Here is a 22,461-nt window from a genome sequence, read left to right as displayed (position 1 = left end):
TAACTTCTACAATTAAAACTAGTTAACCTTAACTAGTACTGAGATAGATAGATAGATAGATAGATAGAGAGAGAGAGAGAGAGAGAGAGAGAGAGAGAGAGAGAGAGAGAGAGAGAGAGAGAAGATAATAAAAAGTTCATACCAAATTTCAGTCAGATCCGACCAGTAGTTTTCAATAAAAAGCGGAACGGACAGATAAACAAACTGAGAGGCAGACTAATAGAAATATAAGATACTAGGTAACCAAAGGAGAGACAGACTGACAGACATACAGAGAAAGAGTAAGTTTACTGATGTCACTGCGCCCAGAACTAGAAGTTGAATATCGGAACATATGATGTCAATATGTCTGTTTGAAAAGGTTAATTTATTTTATGTTAATATAAAAACACATTAAAAGAGGCTATTTTATTGGGCTGCAATTATTTAAAAAAAAAAAGGAGGGTCAAGAATAAAAAAGCATGGTTTAAATAACATACAAAAATAAACAAATAAAATAAAAATGTAACGATTAAAAGATACATGAAATTTTTATTGCTCAATTCAGTTGATTCGAGAATGTGAAGAGACCACACTCTTCTACTGCCAATTTTTTGTGGGTCGAGTTTGAAATTCAGGTAGTCCATCAGCCAGGTAAGTAAAGAATTAACGGAAGAGATAATACATATATATATATATATATATATATATATATATATATATATATATATATATATATATAGTTAGGAGAAAACAACTGGTTCAATAATTTACTCATAGCCGTAAACCATGTCAATTGTTTTTGTTTGTTTTTTTTTTGCTTTGTTTGTTTTTTTCACTATTTGTACATTTCCCTTGATTTCACTTTTGAACAAATTATTCACTGGACATTAAAAATAATATCGAGATATACTTTTGTTTCTTTTTTTTAATTTCGATTATTTTTTTTCTTATTTAATTGCATTAAAGAATTGGGCTTTTTTCTTTTTTATCCATTTTTTTAGAACAAAAAAAAAAATTGAAATGAATAGCAAAAAAAAAAAAAAAAAAAAATGTTTGGGTGATTATACAAAAATCCGAAATTATTTTTCACAAAAAATGGGGAACAAACTTTGGGGATGACAAAAAGTAAAATGGGAGACGGAAACAAAAAAATATTTAAAAAAAAATAAAAATATATATATATATATATAAAGTAAAATAAAAAACGAAAATTAAAACGATCGATATCCTTTTTTTTTTTTCCTTTTGGTTTCAAATCCACACAGAGGAAGCTGTAAAGTGAATACAAATATATGAATTCCTTTGAAAATGTCCTTTGATCCAAATAGTAAAGAAGTTGATGACACTTCTTTACAACGAAGGATCAAATTCAGCGATGAATCGTGAAGAGATGATTTTTTTTTTAAATTTCTTTCTTTGTTGAATAATGTCCGTACATATGAGCGGGTGGATAGGTGTAGGTATGCGTAAATAAAAAAAAAATGTCTTTCTACAGCCTTTCAACAAATCGTGGTGGCGAGCTCAGCCGGACAATTGTAGCTTCCATTTGTGCAGGTGCAAGTGTACAAAATGCACTGGTCAGTGTAGCGGAAGTCTTTGGTGTAGTAAGTCTGACCCTTTACGGTGCATCCTGGGAAAGAAAGGAAAAATAAAACAGAAATTAGAATGACATATAAACGAAGAAAGGGTATTACTTTTCAAATGCTTACAAGATATGGATGAAATAATATTGAAGACTAGACTCTTAAGTATTAGAGTAACTAGTCATGGAAATATAAGGTTGGTTGTTTTTGTTTTACGGCATATCAACCCTTTTCGTGTTATTTAATGCCGAATCCAAAGATTTTGAAGAAAGATTTAATAGAATATATTTGTTGTCTTCGAGTCGGTTTCTATTTAACCCATAGTTGGGACCCTAACAGGTACTACCACTCCGGGTCAGAGTGGACCTGGGAGCAATGGTAATTAAAGGGTGGCTCCACACTCCCCAAAGCCCGCAAGCTGTGGCCTCACCACTGGATATAGTTTAAGGTCATATCCAGGACCATGGAAATATAACAACATACACCATCGAGTATAGGTTGAATAGTAGAATGCGACTGTAAATCACTGTCAATAATATACAAAGAAAATCATAAATAACAACAATAAATGGACGCAAAAAGGGGTATTCTGCAGACGATAATCGGCAATAATCTACAACGCGTCTAACATTCAACCAACAAACAAAATATAAAGTTGTACTTCATTTAATGGATGACTAAACTACCAACAAATGGGCCAACAAACGCATTTTTTCAAACAAAATTTGTGTAGACACGTAAAACAATGAATTTTTCTCGGTTTTACGATTTATGTACGCCAAATTATTCTCTAATCGGGTAAGATTTAGACTTGACAGATAAAGACCCGATAAATTAAGGCACGGCGTATGGTTCTTGCTGCTTTATTTTTCTAAAAGTCTTTGTAAAAAAAAAAATGACAAATTTTCCTTTCAGACTCAGTGAGGATATTTAATAGAAAATATGAATTAAACAGAAAAACATGTCTCCTAAAGTTTACTTTTTAAAATTGTAATTTTTTATAGTAAGCATTTTTTAAAAATAATAAATGATTACCAAAGATGACAGTAAAAAGTAAATATGTATGAACCAATTATTTAATTTTCGTGTGAAAAACATGTTCATTTTTACAAAAGACTTTAGCGAAAAAAAAAAAAAAAACAGCATGCAAACCTCTCTAAATTAAAATCGGCTGCTTGTTGTTGTTATTGTTGTTGTTGTTGTTGGCATAAGAATCCCAGGTTTTCCAAATGACGTGTTTGAATATCAAAAGGATCCATTTGTCATGACGTTAGTTTGTTGTAATAAATAGTGAATACCTATTTTTATAGAAATCACTCCATACAAGTTATGAAGCCACTTGATATAAGTAGCTAAACTTACCAAAGAACGTAAAGTTGCATAATAAGAAAACGGGAGAAGTAGATAGAATGATTTTAAAAAAAGTGACAGCGATAAATTCAGAGCTAGAATAATCGAACCTAAAACCGAAACATTGGCGTAGCAGTGACAGGTCCATTGGTCAACACTGAAACAACCAAAAAGGATACACGTCCATGTGCAACATGACACTTGAGAATATCCAGACATTAAGCAACTGCTGATCGAGAAGCTTCACTTTGGTCTTCTGTACTATCCCCCAGGAAAGTGCCACTCAGAAAAGCGCTATAACATTGTCCTCTACTAAGGATAATTAACTACCGTTGTTAGCTGTCAACTGGCAGATAAACCAAGCCTGAAAGTAACTCCGCCACCAGCATTCAATACCCTGGAAACAGGCTCTTCAAAATGTGACTAATGATGCTCCCTTCAGATATGACTTAAATGAATTTGGTGGCAGGTAGACGTTTCGGATATCAAAAATAGAATTCATATAGCATCTTCTGAGGGTAGGGACTTGTAGTCGGAAGGATGCAGGTTGATGCGGTAAATTCTCTGGCTTTATATATCTTCACATTTTCCATCCATATTCCCCTTACAAGCATACATTCTGGAATTTCGATCATAGGAATTCTTTCTAAAAACTGAAAATCTGTTTGATGATGGTACTTGGAAGAGGAACAGAATTACCCGTGACGAAAAAGAAAGGTTTTCACAAACCCAAACTTTACACCATTTCATGTTATCCTTTTCAATTTAAAATTACGTTTTATTTCTGTTTTCACGTTGGCCGAATCTAAGTGTATTTATCTGTCTAATATTTTTTCACGGATATAGACACCAAAATCTCGATTTGTCGAAACAAATGATAGATATAACAATCTATTAACAATTAAGTTAAGGGCGTTTGTAGCATGAATATATACTCAACTATTACCTTGTGATCCACCTGAATTAAACGCACACACACACACACGTACGCAAACATATGCACACACATATATATATAATGGTTACAAAGATTGGTTTCCTTGATGTAATTATAATGAAACCTACGTGATTATTAAAGAGTTCTCAATGGAGGACAAAACTTGTATACAGTATGTTTCTTATATGAACGTTATGAATTACATATGTGCATACATGTTTCAATGGAATCCCAATTCAAAGAGACCGCTTCATCAGATTAAAAAAGGAACGATATTGAAACGAGAGTCAAGATTACATTCGTTTATTATAAGATATCAGGGTGTGGTTTACGCTTTGGAAGAAGGTGTGCTGTATTCTTTGTGAATGTGAACAGTAGGAGTTTTGGAAGGAGGTGTGATGAAGGAAGGGAGTAGAGGTGGTTCAATACCGTGTGTTCAAGCTGTCGCAACGGGGAGGTATTGGTATTATTTAAACTTGGCGATTGTTTATTTGCCTAAATTTTCGCTTTGATCTGAAGTAATATTATACCCTCATCGCAGTTACTTCCCTATTTTAGATCTTTATGATTGCTTTTTCTTTTCTGATGACGAGAAACGAATAAACGGATAAAAAAGCGGGGAATAAAAAAAGCGAGGAATAAAATAAATAGAGCTCATTAATAAAACAAATGGATAATGAAGACGCCAAACAAACATTTTTTTCCACGATAGAAATGTATACTAGTGTAATTTATACATAAGCTGTTAGACGCTCTCCGTAGATATCAGTAAAAGTAACAGTTTACATGGAATCGAATGCTGTTATCCAAATGCACACGACTTGTCTCCCAATTGACGAGTATGTCTTATAATGATGGAAAATGTCATAACATTGGCAATAATGACAGTTTTATTTCAAATATCTAAAATTAAATTTTGCTCAAAATTCACCAAACGAAAGTTAGCATTATTGATTATTTGCTTTGTGTTATTAAATACCATGTGAACCCCAAAATACTTTGATGGATAATTTTATCAAATCAGTCCTGTCTTTAATCGAAAGTTTCCTTTTCTTGCCTTAGTAACAAAACAGATGGAAAAATATATAAGAAACGACCTTATTTAAATACAATCCTCTTGCAAATAAATATTTAGCAATATATTTAAATAACATTCGCCTTTAAAAATATAAAATACGTAGGAAAACTGTAACGGGGCCTGATTATATAAAATAAGTGTGATTATATAAAATAATCCTCTCTGGTGCTTCACCAAGGCGCTTAAATGCTTCAAAATAAGGTGAAATAACTTTTTGCTTTCGCAAATAAAATTACATACTTCAAGATGGATTATTGCAACTCTCAGGACAATTTTCCATAAACAGAGCACATCTAATGTCCTGTCTCGCCTGAGATCTCAAGTAAGTTGTCTCAAATAAGGTCAAAACGAAGTTCAGCAAAATTGTATTGAAATCACAACAAAAAATTATCTACTTAATCCGTTAAATCTAGAGTAGCCAATCAGAGGTGTCTCCAATTAGTTTGAGGAATATCATCATCCTGAACAGATGTAATACCCCTATCCGAACTATCATTAATGGAGCAGATATAATCTCAGGATTCCTCAATCAATGCTGACGTGCATCAAGGATCTATTCTGGATTCAACTCTCTTCCATGTATTTACAAATCATCCCCAAAGCAACCTAACATTCACAGGGAACATGAGTTGGAACAGATACATTGAGAGCATTACCAAGGCTGCTGTGAAGAAGGTAGGTGCTCTCTGTCGTGCTAAAAAGCTACTTACGCCTGAAAGTATCCTGTACCTCTATAAGGCCACCCTTCGCCCATGTATGAAATATTGTTGTCACATTTAGGCTGGTGGAGCTGCTGCTTGTCTCTCACTGCTGGACAGGGTTCAAAAGAGAGTCACCAACCTGATTGGTCCTGAACTGTCATCTAAGCTTCAGCCTCTGTCCCCTCGACGAGATGTTGGATCTCTCTGCCTGATCTACAAGTATTTTAATGGCGAATGCTCTGACGAACTACAAGCACTTACACCCTCTCGACATAAACACCCCCGACAAACTCGACAAGCAGCTAAATCCCACCCCTACACAGTAGAGATCCCTAGATGTAAAAAAGCCTTCTACTCCAATAGTTTCTTCCCCAGAACTGTTAGATTTTGGAACTCTCTTCCGAAATCCTGCTTTCACAACTGTACTGACATGCAGAAGTTCAAGTGTAATGTGAACAGACATTTTGCTGCGCAACTCCCTTCATAATATTCCTGCAATTTATGTCCCCGATAGTAGTCCCCTATTTCAGAGTGGCACTGTGCCTTGTTTAGGGTGAAAATTGGATTTTAAAAAAATCACTCATTGAGCTGCGACAATTCATTGAGCTGCTATCGTTTATTAAGCTTTATGCAGATGACACAAAATATATATGACAGCACTTAAACTAGCATTGATTATCAAGATTCCATCAACTCCGAATTAGAGCACGTGTTAATTTTAACGCCTTTAAAACTGTAGTTCTCTTAATCGCCTACCAACGTTAGAATTCGAAATGTATGGCTCTTTTCTCGAAGGAAGCCCCCTCCTTTGGTAAGTTTTTAGGACTGACGTAAACCCGAGGTCGGAAATGGAATGACTTCCACGAAATCTGTTATTCAAGTTGCTGGACAAATCGCTCAAAGTATAACTGCCAAATGCTATCCTCTATGTGTATGAAAAAATGGATACGATGAAATGTTGCATGGAGTACTTTTTCTTGTTTTGACAAAGTACAGAATCGACCATGTAATCTCATTATCAGTAACATTGACTATTTGTCTGTATGAGGTACGACTTCTACCAAACATCAATTTTCCGATCTACAGACTTGAAACTTGATATATAGGTGATTTGGACCTATGAATCAAATCTGATTTGGTCTTTAGACGATAAAAATAGCTGCTAAGAGGTTAAAATTAAAAAAAAAAGTAAGTTTATTTAAAATGCTTTTGTATGCATACGCAAATATACATGCATACGTTAAATTCGATTAAATATTAACTTTTTCTTATCTATCTGACGATAGCTTAAACGGTAAATACTAAGGCTGGGTGTTATATGTTTTGGTTTCGATTCTTACTGATGGCAGCAAGGTATTTTATTTTTAATTGATTTTTTTACTTTGAAATCGTAGCTATATATTGGATACACCAATGATGATTATGATAATGATAATAATAATAATAATAATAATAATAATAATAATAATATAAGAGAACTGACTCTAGAATAATATATACGAAATCTGTATGCTTTAAAATATCATATTTAAGTGTATTTTACGACAGGGGAACGCCCCGCGACCTACTATACTGTATATCTATCTTGAGTTGAGCAATTTAAGGAGTGAAATAATAAACTGCCTCTTGTGTAATGCTCTTTGTGTAAACAAATGGAGGTTAGGCGTTTTGAACAATGTTTGACCACCCTCCTAGAAACTCAAACTGTTGCCTAGGCGATCAAGTTTCAATCCTGTTTTGAAGTAGTTGCTAGCCGCATTGATGAACTCTGATACAGCGAAACAGTCTGTCTTTCGGTGACTATATATATATATATATATATATATATATATATATATATATACAGATTGTTTCGCTGTATCACAGTTCATCAATGCGGCTAACAACTACTTCAATACTACTTATATATATGTGTGTGTGATATCTTCAACTCGGTTAACGCATTCAACTTCAATGCGTTTAATTGACGTGCCCAGCTGTTGTTCTAAAAAACATCTTTTGATATTCATTTTTGTAGTAAAATCTGGAACAACCATGGAACGACTAAACTGATTTAAACTTTTATCGATTTTATGTTTTTCTTTCTTTCAAAATTGCTACGTTTTAAAAATTATTGTTATCAGAACTGAAATAGCTGCTCCAAAACATAAGCCTACGTTGAAAATGGATTTAATATGGATTTCAGATATGAAGGATTTTAAGCTGTACGCATCAACTCGCGAATATCGATAAACTCTGCGAGTAAAGGGGTATTAGGAGATGAGTGATTGGGGGATCCCATATAAGTCAAGATTGTAGTTGTGCAAAGTGCAGAGAAAGTTGTCTGAAATAGATAATTAGGTTACGGAATAATGGATAAGCGTGTGAATAAACTAGTAAAATAAGAACAAAAACCTGAATCTTGAAAAGTTGCCATCACTACATACGAATTAGTTTCAGTGAGAAGTGCTAACTGTCACCTGGGCGGTTGAGTTTCAATCCTGGCTTGAGGTAGTTGCTGGTCTAGCCGCACTGGTGAGCTGTGATACAGCGAAACAGTACTGTATGGGGATGACTACATATATATGAGAAACAGACCGCTTTTAAGGCAAACCAATTTTAAAAAGCATGAAATTGCCTGATGTTTTACAGTGTTTAGTAGTTCTTTAATAAATATTGATTTATATAATATGCATCAGTTATATAAAAAAAGATATGCGACTTTTAAGTCAATATTCCACCCCATTACTCGTCATTCATAAGCAGTCTGCGCGAAACTAAATAGTGTGGGTGGTATTTTGTTTAAAAATAAAGAAAACTAAAGTTTGTAAGTAGAATTAAAAAGAACGGCTTTTACGGTTTAGAAGATAAATTAATAAGAAAAACACCGAAAGGTGACAAATACTGTAAAAGGATTCAAACCGTTTTTATAATATTATTTTCTTACTAACGGCGTTCTTAATTAAAGTATATGAAAAATAAGCATAAAATGTTCTTTCTCTCTCTCTCTCACTCTCTCTCACTATATATATATATATATATATATATATATATATATATATATATATATATATATATATATATATATATATATATATAAAATAAACCCTCTCGCGATTTCGACGTATGAGCTCCGTCATAATAACTAAGTTATTCGGAAATCTACACAGATGATTTGTTTATAGTAGTGAAACATTTATGCAGAACCAAACACACGTTTTGGTATAACTGCTAATCGTTGTCGGTGCAATGGCTGCCACAAGACAGAGAATGCAGTAGAACTCAGGTTTTACATTAGAGTTTTTTTCCTTCTCCTAGATGAATGTCTTAATGAAGACTGGGGGAGGGGCATTTCTCCAAGTGAATTAAACGCACCCCAGATACCAACCTAGAAATTTCTACGTCTCGGCGCGGTACATACAGCGCATAGTCTTCCCAAATAGCCCCCCATCTGGTACTGGTCAAGCTTATCGTTGCTTAACTTCGGTGATCTGGCGAGAACCGGTGTGTCAACGTAATTGTGCCGTATATTCAAATAATAATATATTATAGTTACAATTCCTTGTATATTAAAAAAAGAATGTATTTCGATACTTCTGTACATCCGTAGGTAAAAGGGTTTTAGCGGCAAAACCATGATATATTTTTACATCGGAATTGATAAGCAACTGCTGACCTAACGTCAGAATGTCAGAATATATTCGACATTTAGTGAATACAATTTTACAGTGATTGTTAATGGCGTCATCTATTGATTGCTTTATTTATTCAAACCTTTTAGAATTTTTTATAAGACCATTTCATTCGTTAGTGCGTTTGAAACAGCAAAACATGCAGCGGATTTAAATGTTTTCAATTTATTAAAATTAATTAGATATATATTTTTTTTACATGGAGGTCACCACTTATCAAGGCCCGGAAGCCACTCGGGGATAAGGGTTATTGCGTGTACAGTAATCCATAAGATAGTATCGTAGATAGTATTGGATATTTGATAGGGTGTCTTACTTAAGAGAGCGGTTTGTCAGGAATTTGTTTATGTTGGACTTGAAAACATCCAAGTTGTAGTCAGGTGGGAAACAAGCAAACGGAAGAGAGTTCCACAGGCGTGCACTTCTAAGAAAGAAGCTCTGCTCATGGAATCTACGTTTGTATTTAGGCACAGATGAAGAGTGGGGAAAATTAATGACAGTAGTTTCAGCTATACGAGTGTTTTTCGTAAAAGATTGGCGAGGGGGGACAAGAGATTGGAGCTCAGACGAGCACTTGCCATGGAAATAACGATATAAACAAAGACAGGCTCGCAACGTCTCTTATGTGGGAGAGAGGCTGCAGGGAAGAGAAAAAGGCATCCTCCACTAAGTCACGAAGTCTATTTTGTACTCTGTCAAGGCAGGATAGGCTGCTTTTAGCAGCTCCTGCCCAGATGTGGCAGCAGTACTCCATCCTTAGGCGTACTTGGCTTTTATACAGATAGAGAATTGCATCATAATAATAATCTATTAGAGTTACGATTCCTTGTATATTAAAAAAGAATGTATTTCGATACTTCTGTACATCCGTAGGTAAAAGGTTTTTTTAGGGGCAAAACCATGATATATTTTTACATCGGAATTGATAAGTAACTGCTGACCTAACATGGTCTGTTGTTTGGAATTTTAGAATACGATTTTAAAAAAATTATTTTACTGATAAAAATCAAATTAATTTTCTTCAGATACAGCTACAACTTAACCGTAACCAATAAACCGAACCAGTATATTTTTTTTAATTTCACGGAAAAAGTACGAAAAATGTGATGATACATAGAATTGCATATATCAAATTTGAGGGAAAAGTCTGAGATAAATTAATGTAAGTAATCTGTAAATGTCACAAAAAATATAAAATGAAGTACAGAACAATTAACAGCGTAGAACTCGTAAACAAAAAATAAAATCGACAAATAATTCATATCAAACGTCGTAGATTTCAATTCTCTGCCGACTAATACTTCTTTTTGCATTGGGAAACTATGAGGTTTTTATTTCAGAATTGTATTTCAATGAAACCTGCCTTATCAACATACGAAAAACAACAACGACTGTCGACATTATCACTTAACTTTGCTAAACTTAAACGATTACGTGTTTTTGTATTGTTTGGAGGGTTGTCACTTAAACTTCCGTAATCCTTTTTAGTATCTTTTCAGCGTCTTATTGACGAAAGTTCAACTCTAAAATCGGTCGCCATTTTGTTTTCTCCTATATCGATAAGACGGTTTTACTGATATAAAATTCTGAAATATAACAAATTCTTCAAACAATTTCCACACATGGAAAGTAAACGAGTCGGTAGAGAATTTAATTCTACTGCGTTTGCATTATTATTTGTTATTTGTTCTTTCGAGTTCTCAACTTTAAACAATTCTAGGAGTTCACTCCAACTATATATATTTGCTTACCCCTTCCACAGAAATAATAATCTAAACGATTTTTATTGATATGTTTTCGTTGTAAAAGTGTTTTTTTTCTTCTATCGGAAACATGATTTTCAAATTGAATAATAAAAACAAAATCTATATGAACAAACTACGCATGCGCATAGATGGATATTCTTTTTCTATGACGGAAGAATCTAATTGCTGAGCGCTAAATACGCAGGCATCTATAAAGGGATGTTCAGGCGAAATCAATAGTCGTACAGAAGGAGAGACAGATAGGCAGATCATAATAGAGTGATATATATATATATATATATATATATATATATATATATATATATATATATATATGAATGTATAAATGTGTGTGAGTGTGTGTATGTATGTGTGTGTGAATAAAAGTATAAAGAAACTATGATAATTGGTGGAAACATAGGCAGATAAGATACAAGCATTCCGAAACATACAAATCAATTAGTGATCCTTGTCCTTATATATACATGTCGTTGAATATATATATATATATATATATATATATATATATATATATATATATATATATTAGTTTAACTTACATAAACTTATGTTTCATACTTATACGGAATAATCAGTTTAAGAATTGATAATTATTCGAACGCAGTCACAAAGTCACCTTTCACTTCGCAACCAGATAAAAACAAATTTGGACCAGCAACAATTATCACGGTAAAGGAAGGAGTAAATATTCAAAAGGGAGAGGCTAGTGATTGACGCATCAGTCCAGATTTCCAAAACATGTATTTTTTAATGAACGAACTCTTTGCTTTTTAAGTAAAATAGACCTAAAATGTCATCCATTATAGGAGTATAGAGTGTGGTTTACTTTGACAAAAAGTGTTGCATATCGGGACCTGTTCGTATCTGGAAATACGAGGGGCGTGCAATAAGTAATGCCCCTGACCCACTTCCAGTTGTCTGATCTAACTGAAATATTGCATGTGTAATGATTTATATCTTTACGGGTTATGTGGCAAATTACAGCTCTGAACTAATTGTGGTTTCTGTTTTACAGGTGTTTGAACTGATTCAGGTGTGAAATGGAGCCTGTTGAATGTCGAGCAGTGATCCGGTTTTTGTATTTGAAAGGACTTTTGATGAAATGAAAGAAACTTATGGCGATAATGCCCCATCATATGACCTTATAAAACGCTGGCATCGTTAATTCAAACATGGCCGGAAGTGTGTGGAAACAGCTCCCAGACCTGCTCGCCCCCTTCTGCCATTGACGAGGCATCTGTCCGTCAAGTTGAGGCTGCGATTTGGGAGATCGGTGCATTACTATTCGCCAAATAGGCCAAGATGTCAAGATTAGTACAAGGTCTGTGGAAACTATCATTCATGACCATTTGCATATGCATAAGGCGTATGCCAGATGGATATCCAGGTTTCTCACATCATTCTAGAAGCGACAACGCGTCGAGTGCTTAAGGATGAATTTGGAGATGTGCCAAGAAGATGAGTCAAAGTTTTTCAAAAGACTGATTACACAGGATGAAGCCTGGGTCCATCACTATGATCCAGAGACCAAAGCCCAGTCAATGCAGTGGAAGCACTTGGACTCACTACCTCCAAAGAAGGCAAAGGTGCAGCCCTCCACTGGCAAGGTAATATTCACAGTCTTCTGGGACCAGGATGGAATAGTGATGACAGATTTCCTGGCAAAGGGTACCACAATTACAGAAGCCTATTATGCTTCACTTTTGAGGAAATTAAAGGAAGCTATCAAAATCAAGAGGCGGGGCAAGATCAGCAAAATACCCTCGTCCTGCAGGACAACGCTCCGGTTCACAACTTGCATGTCGCCAGATCACAAGCACGGGCGTGTGGTTATGAAATCCTTCCCCATCCTCCCTACTCTCCTGACCTTGTACCCTCTGACTTTCACCTCTTCCCAGCCATGAAGTTGTTTTTGAAAGGAAAGCTTTCCCAGATGACGCAGCCTTGATTTCTGAAGTCACGTCGTGGTTAGAGGCCCAACCTGGTGTGTTCTACAAAAACGGTCTCCAGAGCTGCATCAAACGATGGGAGAAATGCATAACTCTGGGTGGCTCCGATGTAGAGACAGACTAATAACTGTGCCAAGTTTCGTTGCTATGGGATGTGGGTCAGGGGCATTACTTATTGCACGCTCCTCGTAGGCTTAGAATAAATGACTGATTACGATTACGCGTAATATTTACAATATCAATTTAACTATGAAAATCTCTAGGATCTAGACGATAATTTGCCCCGTTGACTCATAAGAACTTTTCATTATGATTTACTTTCCCAAGCATCTCAGAAACTACTAACAGCATTCGGTAGGCGACCATTACTAAAGAGCAACTGAGAAGTTTATCTACTAAAACTTAAATATACACCGTCGTTAGACTTTCTACTCATATTCTACCAATCGGAGCACTTGCTATCTCTTAGTCCCCATCTTTACTGTCTTAGTAAATGTTACCAATTGATTTCCTATAGAAATAAATGATCACATAAGTCAGTTGTGAAACTGTATAGCTTCTGCTGAAAACGTAAGGATGAACCAAATTCATATACGGGCCTTACATCTCCATATTATATGACATACTCCCAATGTTTTGCCATGGAAACGTTGATAACTTTAAAACTATTTATCCGATCAGGTTGAAATTTTACATGGTGGTTACTATTATGCGAAAAAAAAAAAACTATCAGATCCATGTATAAATTTTCGAAAAAAATCGGAAATTGAAATTTTGTCAATATGAGATTTCATTGGCTTAGAAGTCCCACATCTTATATGAACTTTGAAAGAATTTCAACTTCCGGTTTTTGCTCAAAATAAGATTAATGCATCTCAATGAAGATAAATAATACTTAATTTGATATGTTTTATTGCATTTTTTGCTCGACTTTCTAACTAGCCGCATTTTTATAAGTATTTATTTAATTATTAAACTGAACCTAAAAACGCGCCAGGAATAATATGAAAACTAAAAATTAGTGCGTATCAAAATTATTTTCGTTTCCTTTTTTTTTTATCGCTTTCTACACATGCTGTATTTTCACTATGCACTTGCATATAGGATTTGCAGCGCTGGTGGTCAAATTCACCTCAGCCTCGCGCTTAAAAGTACCAGAATCGGCAACTGATTGTAGTCGTCCAATTCTGGGGTTTTGTTTCAAGGGAATGGTAACCAACCTTAAAACGTTTAAACCATCTTTGGGCAGTGTGGTCAGATATTGTTTCGTTGCCTTCAATTTGCCGAATTTTGTGAGCAGCTTCAGTGGCGTTGAAGCCCAGCTTAAAATAATGCTTCAGAATTATCAGAATCTCAATACTTGTTTCTTTCGTTTTATCACCTGAAACAAAAGGTACAACTGAATAGCAGAGATAACGACAAGGATAGCAGTGAATATAGAGATAAACATGAACTACCCTTTCGAATTCGACTGTGTAAAAAGAACAGAAACTACATTTGTATCACCCTTAATAACTATTCATTTCCACAGTTTCGGAAACAAATTGCCTTTGGCACTAAGATGTTATTATGTCATGGTCATAATAACTAAGATGTTATTATGTCATGGTCATCATCACTAAGATGTTATTATGTCATGGTCATCATCACTAAGATGTTATTATGTCATGGTCATCATCACTAAGATGTTATTATGTCATGGTCATCATCACTAAGATGTTATTATGTCATGGTCATAATCACTAAGATGTTATTATGTCATGGTCATCATCACTAAGATGTTATTATGTCATGGTAATCATCACTAAGATGTTATTATGTCATGGTCATCATCACTAAGATGTTATTATGTCATGGTCATCATCACTAAGATGTTATTATGTCATGGTCATCATCACTAAGATGTTATTATGTCATGGTCATCATCACTAAGATGTTATTATGTCATGGTCATCATCACTAAGATGTTATTATGTCATGGTCATCATCACTAAGATGTTATTATGTCATGGTCATCATCACTAAGATGTTATTATGTCATGGTCATAATCACTAAGATGTTATTATGTCATGGTCATAATCACTAAGATGTTATTATGTCATGGTCATCATCACTAAGATGTTATTATGTCATGGTCATCATCACTAAGATGTTATTATGTCATGGTCATCATCACTAAGATGTTATTATGTCATGGTCATCATCACTAAGATGTTATTATGTCATGGTCATCATCACTAAGATGTTATTATGTCATGGTCATAATCACTAAGATGTTATTATGTCATGGTCATAATCACTAAGATGTTATTATGTCATGGTCATAATCACTAAGATGTTATTATATCATGGTCATAATCACTAAGATGTTATTATGTCATGGTCATCATCACTAAGATGTTATTATGTCATGGTCATAATCACTAAGATGTTATTATGTCATGGTCATCATCACTAAGATGTTATTATGTCATGGTCATCATCACTAAGATGTTATTATGTCATGGTCATAATCACTAAGATGTTATTATGTCATGGTCATCATCACTAAGATGTTATTATGTCATGGTCATCATCACTAAGATGTTATTATGTCATGGTCATCATCACTAAGATGTTATTATGTCATGGTCATCATCACTAAGATGTTATTATGTCATGGTCATCATCACTAAGATGTTATTATGTCATGGTCATCATCACTAAGATGTTATTATGTCATGGTCATCATCACTAAGATGTTATTATGTCATGGTCATAATCACTAAGATGTTATTATGTCATGGTCATCATCACTAAGATGTTATTATGTCATGGTCATCGTCACTAAGATGTTATTATGTCATGGTCATCATCACTAAGATGTTATTATGTCATGGTCATCATCACTAAGATGTTATTATGTCATGGTCATCATCACTAAGATGTTATTATGTCATGGTCATAATCACTAAGATGTTATTATGTCATGGTCATCATCACTAAGATGTTATTATGTCATGGTCATCATCACTAAGATGTTATTATGTCATGGTCATAATCACTAAGATGTTATTATGTCATGGTCATCATCACTAAGATGTTATTATGTCATGGTCATCATCACTAAGATGTTATTATGTCATGGTCATCATCACTAAGATGTTATTATGTCATGGTCATCATCACTAAGATGTTATTATGTCATGGTCATCATCACTAAGATGTTATTATGTCATGGTCATCATCACTAAGATGTTATTATGTCATGGTCATCATCACTAAGATGTTATTATGTCATGGTCATAATCACTAAGATGTTATTATGTCATGGTCATAATCACTAAGATGTTATTATGTCATGGTCATAATCACTAAGATGTTATTATGTCATGGTCATCATCACTAAGATGTTATTATGCCATGGTCATAATCACTAAGATGTTATTATGTCATGGTCATCATCACTAAGATGTTATTATGTCATGGTCATCATCACTAAGATGTTATTATGTCATGGTCATCATCACTAAGATGTTATTATGTCATGGTCATCATCACTAAGATGTTATTATTATTTGCATTCATCGGATTTCTGTTCTCATCTTGTGTGTGATTTTCACAACGTTTCGGTCCGACCTTCTTCAGGTGTATCTTGTCGAACTCGGGATTGTTTCTGCCAACTCGAGAATTTCGACAGAATTTCGAGCGGAAACCTTTATTTACTTCGCGGGGGGTTCCCAAGGACCCGTGGTGCAGTGGTTAGAGTACTTGGAAAAATCAATTGCAAAAAGTGATATTCTCCTGAAGGTTGAAGGTTCAATCCTCAGTGTGGACGACCGAAAAATACAATTGCAAATTACTTAGGACCTCTATCTAGTCATGGCTGACGGAACAAGAGCATGCTTCTCCCATGAAGTAAATAAAGGGTTCTGCTCGAAATTCTGTCTAAATTCCCGAGTTCGAAAGAAACATTCCCGAGTTCGACAAGATACACCTGAAGAAGGTCGGAGGTTACATCAACCGAAACGTTGCGAAAATCACACTTAAGGTGAGGACAGTAGTCCGATGAATTCAAATAATACAAATAACCAATCCTCATCTCAAAAAATCAGAAACGTCACATGTTACTATGTTACTATCGGCATTATTAAGGTGTCACTTTTTTATTATCATCATCGGCGAGGTGACAGTGGCTAACGACATGAACTGACAACCTGGATGTGCCAAGTTCGAATCCAGTTCGTTGTACAGAAATTCCTTCACTTAAAGATGTTGGCAACCTTCACGTGGTCCTTACTTTCTAAAAAGAATTCTAACCAGAAAAATATCGTGGAAACGAATGCCAACAATAACCATTTGCTTCATACGATATGAATAAAAAATGCTTAATCCATCAGCATCAGTAGCAAATGTATATTTTTGTGAAAAAATACCAACTGTTTATTGGATAAGAATTTCAATACAGAAGTTTTATTTCAGACAATTGAAAACGCAGGAAATATACACGTTATACCTTTAAAAATAAATGTTAAAATATTGGTGCCGAGGGCTGGAAGCTACCTAATTGGTATTTAAGCTAAGCTTAAGGAATACTCAAGACAGTCTGACCGAAATCTACTGCGCGAATCCTCTCCGTATCACCGCCGTCAACAAATTAAAACTTTTTTTGCCAATATCGTCATTTCTTATATCAAGACGATTTTTCATTTCAGTGCCAGCGCTGATACTGTTTCTTACCAGTAACTGCGTTGTATTTCTGTTGTGCTTGAAAGAGTGACGACATAAACTGATGTAGAAAAATATCCCTTTATAGTCGGTGGCGGTGAACAAGTGGAAGGAACGAGGGTGCACAGGAATGAACAAATATCATTCTCACTTTTCTTTAGTTTATAGAATAATTTGTGACCTTCACACCCATTTATAAATGCTTATTCTGGGATTTTGTATTCACTGTTAATGTAACCGTTTAAATTATATCTAAAAGACAGATATAATCAAAGTTTATATTAAAGTAAAAAAATATATAAAACAGTTTACGAACTTTAAAACTATGCAGTTCGGTAAATAAAAAAATAAATTTTCATGCATTTGATAAAACATATTTGTTGTATAATCCATTTTTTTCGGTTGGTTACATGGATGCGAGATAATGTTTAGTTTGTTTCCGAGCTTTGGATCGAACTTGCTGTACTTGTAGTGAAACAAGAAAATTTTGCAATCCATAAATGCAATGCACGAACGAGCACGTTTGTCTCCCATGCAGACGATCACATCTTCATGCAAAACGGCTGCTCTACAAAGTCATAAAGGAAGAAGAAGAAGAAAGAGAAAGGGGAGAATAAAGGCATGAAAGAGCACACAGGTTTCTGTTTTGCTCACGCTTTGCGACATTGTCTGGCGACGACAACAACTTACACAGTCAGCCAACGCATCGGAACGCGCCTGAATCTATAAAAGTATAAAGACAAAGAATTCAAGGAGCAATGTGCAAAAAAAAAAAAGAATGTTTCTTTTTAAAAACATTATTAATTGTGGGGAGAGCGTAATCAAATCAACAGGTGGCTTTATATACGATGCATCTCCATTGAAAGTTTGTAACTTTTTAGCATCAATTATTTATATTATAAAATATTGTCTTTGTGCATATCTCTTCAGTTTTTAACAGTTGTTTTGCGCATGCGCGTGGGCACACACACACACTCGCACGCATATATATGTGTGTGTGTGTGTATATATATATATATATATATATATATATATATATATATATATATAAATATATATATGATTGTTGAGCTGGATTAAATCCGACGATATGAAATAAAATGGAGGTGGAAGGACCTGGATACTCAACGTTTCGCCCGATTTATGCGGGCTTCTTCAAGAGGGATGGTCATTGACGAGAGAGTCGGAGGATTGGGGCTATATATAATGATGGGGGAGAGCAGCGTGTTTTCCTTATGTAAATTAGATGTCATATATACATGTATATACATTTTATGAGAGAAGAACTAATTAGAGTAAACTAGTGTAGTGGATTACGTCTAAAAGATAAAATATCGTAGAGATTAAAAATTGTGTTTGGAAATATAGCGGTGATAGATTAAATAAATAAAATGACACGAGATTACGAAAGAATTTTTTTTTTTTTTTTTTTTAAATTAGAAATAATTGAATTGGGATAAAATAGCGCAGTAACTTAAAAGTTAATATATAACTTAACTTAAAATAGTATATAATATATATATATATATATATATAAATAATAAGTATATAATATATATAAATAATATATAACTTAACTTAAAATAGCGCAGTAACTTAAAAGTTATATATATATGTGTGTGTGTGTGTGTGTGTGTGTGTGTGTGTGTGTGTGTGTGTGTGTGTGTGTAGCAGCTGGAATATTATGAATATAAATTTGAATACGGTCAACTTGTTTTTACTTCGTGCGACAGACAAAATTAGACTTTACAAATCTAAAAACTGTCACAGTACAAGAAAACGCAGTGCTTATTCGGATTGGCACTTTAAGCGATAAACATAAATGAAAAAAAAGTCTTATATCGTGTACCTACTAGTCACAGAATGAAGATGGCATATTCCAAAACTCACAAAAATCGATTAAGTAGGTTTTTTTTTTTTTTTTTTTTAAGAAAATAAAAATGTTCGCTTTTTGCGATAACCTGTCGCAGCCATTAGTTTCTGGAGATGGTAAGCTCAAATTTAGTTTTTAACATATAAACTGCATATAAATGTTGTTTAAATTTATATATTTTATTTTCTGGAAAAAAAAATGTCTATTAATTAAAAAAAAAAACACGTTATGCAAATAATAAATGATTTTATTTTGATTCGTAGGTTTACGTTCTATTTTAAAAAAAAATGCTCGTATGAGTTGTCTGCCCATTTCAAGTGTCGTTTTTATTCAAATATGAAAGCTATTTTTTCTATTTGTTCTATTTTTGAACGATGAAAATTTGATTTTTTGTGAATAAAAAAAGACTTCATCAAATTACGTTATTTTTGCGCATTTCATCTCCGTTGCATCATACAGAGTGGAATGATAAAATTGTCGCCCTAAAGAAAACGACACTACAACTTGATTTTAAAACTTTTGGAAAAAAAAATCAATTCAGGTAACTTGATTATGAGCTGATATCTATTCAATGTATCCGACTTCAGCCTCATTGGCTCGATACTTGTCTGAAGCGTGCTTTTTCCACAAGCGCCGGCAGGAGCTCGGCGAATACTTGGTGGATGGTGGCGATCAGGCTGGCTTTGGTGTTGTGGGAGGTCATGTTGGTCTCGACGTGTAATCAATCAAAGTTGTCCAGTGGGTTCAAGTTAGAGGAGGAGGGGGCCTGGGTCTCTTTGGACTTGTGAGCCAAAGCCGAGTCCTGCTGCCACTCCAGAGTTTGCCAGCGGTCCCCTGATTGCACCAGGGAATCACCATACTCTTCAGCACATCCAGGTAAACTTTGGTGTTGATTTTCAAGCTGACTTAAAAGATATGATGTGGCATAATGTGACTCTCACTAAAAACCACATCACAGACCATAACCGTGGCCGGAAATTTTGTTTTCATCACCCGGGCACATCCTTGTCATTCGTGGCAATTCAGCGATGATTCTGGCTGTTGTGCACCTGGTTCTGGCAGAAGTTCTTTTCTGTCTGAAAAGAACCCGAGAATGTTTGGCTCCTTGGGATGCTTCAGTTTTTTGAGCAACATGACGAACTTAATTAACCAGAGGTTCTTTGTCTTCTCAGTCAAGATCTGGCTTGTCTGACGTCTGTAGGACCTACACGTCAAGTCCTCCTTCACACATGGATTCACAGTTGTATGTGAGACGCCTAAATCTTTGGTAATCCGCCGAATAGGCCACTGGGGGATGATTGCCTGGACCTTTTCGATGAATTCCTTGGTCCGGGTCTTCCTAGCGATGTCCTCGGTCTTGGGCTTCCGCTCAACCACCTCTAAAGAGTCGCCCGATGCGTCTTCAAGCGTTGAACTGGCCGAATTGCATTTTGAATGGTCCTGTTGGATCGGTAGAAAGCATGTTGTACAGCGGCGCATCTCCGATACCGCTCGTTGAACATTGTGTCATTTTCAGACATGATAGAAGGCTCCTATCGCTCTTGGGACTTGTACATAACTGAATAACTAGTAGATGGCCTGAAAAAAAAGAAAAAGAAAACCGGTTTTCATCAAACGGAAATGGGAATTATTCTGTCTTAAAAAGGCGACAATTTTATCGTTCTCCCCTGTACATACTTTTCTATATTTTCTTTACTTTTAATTGCCGCCGTAAGTGCCAATTTGAATAAGTACAGAAAAGGTTTATCTTATTTTGATTAATTTGTTTCGATATTCAAGTGAAAATCGATAAAACGGGAAAATGTTGTATTAGAAATAGTCCCAACAACAACAAAAACAATAACGTAGAGAATCGATTTCTAAATCATTCACTACTTGCATAAATGCTTCGTACAGTTGCGATTGGTTTCTTATATTATACTTTAACAAATTAGAAACAATCTTCCTATGAGCTTGTTATCAAATCTTATTTAAAAATTGTAACCTCGCTGTCCAACAATTAGTCGGCGAGAAGGTAAAATTGCATAATGAATCCACGTTACCCAGAATAACCACGAAATTCCTTATTAGCGCGCAAACGAATCCCGCTTTTAGGCTCTGGCTATTAGCATCGGCAAACTTAACTTGCTTAGACAACAATGTCTCTGAAAATGGAATTAATTTCTATACATCCTCCTCCTAATAATAATTATAATACTAGTAATAGCAGCAGTATTAGTAGTAGCAGCAGCAGCAACAGCAGTAGTAGTAGTATTAGTAGTAGTGGTAGTAAGAACTCTGTCAATCCCATGAGCTCATGACTCCAGCCTGCGTACTTACAGTTATAATAGTATTCTCTTCTTATGGACTTACTGGCAGCGAGACCTGACGTTGCTCTCGATTGAAGGATGATCAACGAATGTTTCAATACTTTTATTGTCATCGAAATTGGTGAAATCGCCCATTTTTCAATCAAATCGATTGATTGCCTACTCTAGTCGAGAACCCATCGAGCTGCAATGGGAGGTAGCTTCATATGCCTCCTCACAGTGGTTTAATCCACAATGCATTATAATCTATATTGCACTGCAGAGAACCTACCGTTGGTTTTATAAAATTATTTTATATAGCAGCTTGAATTGAAGTTTAACATGTAAAAGTCAAGTATCATGTTTCAATTGTGCTCTTAACAGAAACATTCATTTCGGACGTGCCCCTGTTTTATAAAAGTTGATTTCATAAATCAGGCCCTTCTGCTTATATGGTGATAAAACTTCTCAAATACACTTGTGATGTTAGGTTGTATAAGGCTGTTAACTTTGGTCAAAATCGGACTGTTCCTTCTTTAGTCGGATTTTTTCAATTATCGATTTTCGATACTTAT

General features: G+C 34.7%; 1 protein-coding gene across 4 annotated transcripts in view; it reads right to left on the bottom strand.

Annotated features, from left to right (window-relative positions):
• Positions 1-1,283: 1,283 nt before the first annotated feature.
• Positions 1,284-22,461, bottom strand: part of LOC145288028 (uncharacterized) — a 593,135-nt gene continuing 571,957 nt past the window's right edge. For 2 of the 4 annotated variants that reach the window (XM_080136037.1, XM_080136038.1), the window contains one exon: positions 1,284-1,612. In XM_080136037.1, the coding sequence (XP_079992163.1) occupies positions 1,482-1,612 (131 nt within the window). In that variant the 3' untranslated portion in view covers positions 1,284-1,481. Of the gene's footprint in view, positions 1,613-14,237; positions 14,399-18,415; positions 18,449-22,461 lie in introns of all 4 variants that reach the window. The other 2 variants (XM_080136036.1, XM_080136039.1) reach the window with 2 other exon arrangements.

The sequence above is a fragment of the Euprymna scolopes genome, chromosome 11 (genome assembly GCF_053919585.1).
Source record: "Euprymna scolopes isolate OS-2025 chromosome 11, ASM5391958v1, whole genome shotgun sequence".
Classification (NCBI taxonomy): domain Eukaryota; kingdom Metazoa; phylum Mollusca; class Cephalopoda; order Sepiida; family Sepiolidae; genus Euprymna; species Euprymna scolopes.
The sequence above is the reverse complement of the archived record's forward strand: the minus strand, read 5'-3'. Positions and strand labels throughout refer to the sequence as shown.